Source organism: Astatotilapia calliptera, chromosome 11 (assembly GCF_900246225.1).
Source record: "Astatotilapia calliptera chromosome 11, fAstCal1.2, whole genome shotgun sequence".
Lineage (NCBI taxonomy): Eukaryota > Metazoa > Chordata > Actinopteri > Cichliformes > Cichlidae > Astatotilapia > Astatotilapia calliptera.
Window position 1 is genome coordinate 4,692,482 of NC_039312.1, and position 4,333 is coordinate 4,696,814.

The 4,333-nt window shown below is 36.9% G+C and overlaps 1 protein-coding gene across 1 annotated transcript; it reads left to right on the plus strand.

Annotated features, from left to right (window-relative positions):
* Positions 1-346: 346 nt before the first annotated feature.
* LOC113032035 (acidic amino acid decarboxylase GADL1-like) lies at positions 347-4,333 on the plus strand. The gene is made up of 5 exons (XM_026184676.1): positions 347-387; positions 487-633; positions 2,071-2,249; positions 3,388-3,514; positions 4,236-4,333. Exons 2-5 carry the CDS (start codon positions 615-617, stop codon positions 4,331-4,333), a joined length of 423 nt encoding a protein of 140 aa, XP_026040461.1. The 5' UTR covers positions 347-387; positions 487-614.

Consider the following 4,333-nt stretch of genomic DNA (forward strand, 5'->3'; position numbering starts at 1 on the left):
CCTGTCTAGGACTTTTTGTGCACATCATTTTGCTTTTTTTGCTGTTGCTAATTGCTGAAGCTCATGCATTTAATTATGTTTTTTGTTTTGTTTTTTAGCTATCAATAAAATACACCACATAACCGAAATTGAGAGATTCTGTAACTTTCCACAGTAAGGGCAGTTTCAGTAATTTTCCACAACAGGGGTAAAAGGACAATGTTCAGTCCAGCAGTTTGGTGGTGCTCAGCTGCATGCAGCTACCTAAACGTTTGTTACACAACCTTGAGATCAATTGCACTTCTCTTTGATGCACTTTTGCACGTCTATTTCTGTGTTTCACGGCCATAACTGTACAGCTGCATTGTGCAGGGTTTCTTTTTTAACCTCCAATCAAAGAACAGTAAGGTACAGTAAAAACATAAGTCAGCATAACTATCAGTGGTATTAGCTGGTAAGTTTGTGTAGTGGTGCAGATGTTACTGATTACTGTGCATCCAAACCCAGATCTGGGAAATTCCATGACATCAGAAGAGTCCGTCCTTCTGTGTATAAATAGGACGGCTTAGTGGTAATGTGCAATAAAGAAGAGGCACAAAATAAGGCAGCATCACAGCTGGGAAATTTCATCAAATATGGAGAGACACATTAATGGTAAGACTTTTTCAGTGGAACTTTTAGTTTAGTTTGCAAAAGATCACTTATAACACTTATGTTATATGCACTTCACTTAGCACAAACTAGCACATGCTGCATCTTTTTAGGCGCTATAAATTATATTCTTTCATAAATGTAATGCTCTGATATGTTTAAAGTCATTTTGTATTTTTATTCTTTATATTTTATTCATGCACAGTAGAAATCAATCAGTATTCCTGCAAGAATAACAACTAAAAATGATGTTTTGAGCTTGATAACCTCATCAAATTTTGGAACAACACTCAGAGGGAAGGAAAAACATTTTAAAAAGTAAAAAAGTATTTTGAATTCTTTAACTCAGTTCCTCAGAAAGGCTTCCACACATCTAAACTTGTCGCTTTAAAGACCTTTAAATATTCTATTTGTTATCTCTCTGCACTGCTCTGTATCTGCTGGAAATAGCCCGGCCTTGAGATAACGCTAAAAGGAAAAAAACTGAATTTGAAATTGTTCTTTTCAAATTGAAAAGTAACATTTGTCTTTAATTGAATTACTGGAATGGAGTTCAAAAGATAAGCAGCAGTTTGTTTTGAGGGTGACTGAGTTCATTAAGTCCTACAATTTGGACTGTTGCCATAACTGACAAGGCCAGAGGTCAGTCAGCTCAGAGGTCAGGTGACAACTTGGACAATCATGCCAAAGGAGTGCAAGAAAGATATGACAAGACATGAGAGGGCATAGCACAGTGAGATTTTAAAGTTACACTTACACAGGGAAAAGGTAACGTAAAGTACAGTTAAGTGGCAGGTGACGCTTGAGCACAGGGTTAGTTCAAGCAATCCGCAGAGTCAGGAAGGGCTGCAATCAGCCTATCAGCTCATCTCAGTGCCAGCCCACATTATCTGATGACTCGGCTGATATGTTATGTGCATCCTATTGGCAAATTAGACATGGTGTGTGCTATTTATGCTGCTCCAACCTGCATGGAGTCGCTGCTGCCTCGACATGCTGCTTTGCAAACCCACCTCCCTCCACTGTTCCTTCTTTTCATGTTTTCTGTGCTCTCTCTGCCTTTTTGGTTCCCCACATGTGCATTTAGAAGGGCAGAGCAGATGGATCCTGCCAAATATGTGCATTTATGCAGCTGCTTTATTTTTTTATGATAATTATGCAACATTAAACTGGAAGTAACATTTGTGTAAAATCACAAATGTATAAAGCTGCCATCACATGAAAGCTGTTTCTTTCATTCATGATCTTAATGCCTCGAAATGAATTTGAAGTGAATCAAGAAATCGTTGGAATCAGAGGGAAAATTAAGAAACTAGAAGCAGGACTGGGTAATGAAGTGACATGTGTTGTTCCTTTCTTTTATTTTATGCAACAAGGGGACAAAAAAATGTTGTACTTATGAGACAGAGTAAGGCCCATTTTTTTCTTTTTTCTTTTAAGGTGTGAAGTCCTGCGAAAGCCAGGCCCCTGTGACACAACCTGAAAAATGTTCTCCAGCTGGCAGCTTTGATGTGAGCAGCTCCACTGCAGATGAACAAATAGCAGAGTCCTTTATCAGACAAGCAATGGAAATCATTGTGGACGAGGCAGTGAAGAAAGCCACCAACGTCCAAGAGAAGGTAACGCATTGTTGTATTTATTTATTATTTGAAATCCAGGGTATTTAAAATGGATTTAAAACATGGAATTCCAACTACTTTCTTTGAAAGTACAGTGCAATTATATTTACCTATAAATATTTAAAAGTTGGCACTCTAGAATAAGGGGATAACAAGTTTGTTTTTTACAAGAAACAGTTATAGTGTAAGTAATTTTACACAGATGGCAGCACGGTGGTGTGGTGATTAGCACTGTTGTCTCACAGCAAACATTTGAATTTCAAAAGGAGTTTACAGGAAAGTGCAGCGCACTTACAATGCATGATGTTATTCCAAAAAATTACCAAAAATTAGCTTGGCAGTACTTAAAACGATTATAATAATTTGTTACACTTGCTGTAACACACCTGAAGTTATGCAAGACTTAAAATTACACATGTACCACCTAAAATTAATTATGACTATTTAAAGACTACATACACTTACTTACAGTTTAAATATTCTTTGTTTCGTGTAGCAACCTGACATATTTATTATAGTGTACCTACATTTAAGTATTTGCGAATTTGCATGAAAATATAATTACATTTTAATTATTCATTCAAATTCCATTTAATTGCAGGGGATTATAAAATCCTTGATTATTTTATCTTACACCGTGCTTTGGCACAGCCCTTAAGTTTGAGCTGTATTAGCTTGTTTTTGTTTACTTGTTAAACCATATATATTATAGACCAACTTACCTGTGATTGGCTGGCCCTCCCTAACAAAGGTTGGTGTTCTCACATTTTAAAGACATCGACCCGTCATACAGAACAAAGACAAAGCTGTGAGCTGACACTGTAGTTATATTTAATATAAACATCCATCACTGTAACAGTATGTAAATGACCAATAAGGAAAAGCACTGGTTAGTGGTTGCATTTAAAATCAGCAGCATTTAAAAAACATTAACAACAGAACTGAATCTTAAAGTTATAATTATATTGTTTGTTTCTGTCTAAAGTAATCAAATTATATGTATATATATTTATATTTAATTTATATTTAACATGCTTTTTTTTAGTTTTGTCTCTTTAGATGGTGGATAGTGTAAAATATGCTTCAAGTATGGTTATTGGTTGACCTTGACAGTGACACCTCTGTGCCTGTTTTCCAGGTTTGTGAGTGGCACTCCCCCGAGCAGCTGAAGAAGCTGCTGGACCTCGAGCTGAGAGACAGAGGAGAGCCGGAGTCTGAGATCTTGCAGAGATGCAGAGATGCCATCAGATATAGTGTCAAGACCAGTGAGTGTTCATAACTTTCAGCGACTGCCTACAGTATATAACGGTGTGTATTTATGTTATGTGCATTTTTAAGCACCTGCTTTGGAGGAAAAACAACTAACATGATGTGCCCAAACCAAAAAGAAACAAACCAGAACTCTTATTGTAAACTTAAACTGAACATAAATTTGAACTAAACATTTTCTTGCCTTTACAATTTGTCATACTGATTTCTAATGATGACAGCTTCACTTTTGGTGCTTCTTCTGTTTCCCACAAGCCATATGCCATGCAATATATACCTGATTGTGTAATAATAAGCATCAGTGCTCAATGAAGCAATCTGTTCAATGCCCCAGTTTACAGGACATGAAAAAGCACAATCAGTCAGTAACTGAAGACAAAATGAATATCTCTGGGCTCTACAGACAGATTTGATGTAAGCTGTCTATATGCAATGCTCTTGGATTTAAAATTTAAGAGGAGAAAGTGTTAAGATCTGACAAATTTGACGACTTCCCAAATTTCAAGATCAGAGGAGCCTCTAAGTAGGTCTCCTGACAGCCAGATACATAATTGTTCATCGATGTGCTTGCATACTGAGTGACTGTGACACAAATTTGCATTGCACCAATATGAAGTGTATGATTCAGCACAAATGTTATCAAATTAAAAGGAAAGCCACACTAATAGTTAGTATATGATCCTAGCTGTGTACTGTATTTCTGTCCCATCTCTGTAGGTCATCCCCGTTTCTTCAATCAGCTGTACGCAGGGATGGAGCCCTACTCTATGGTGGCAAGCTTCATTGCTGAAGCAGTCAAAACCAATCTGGGCTAA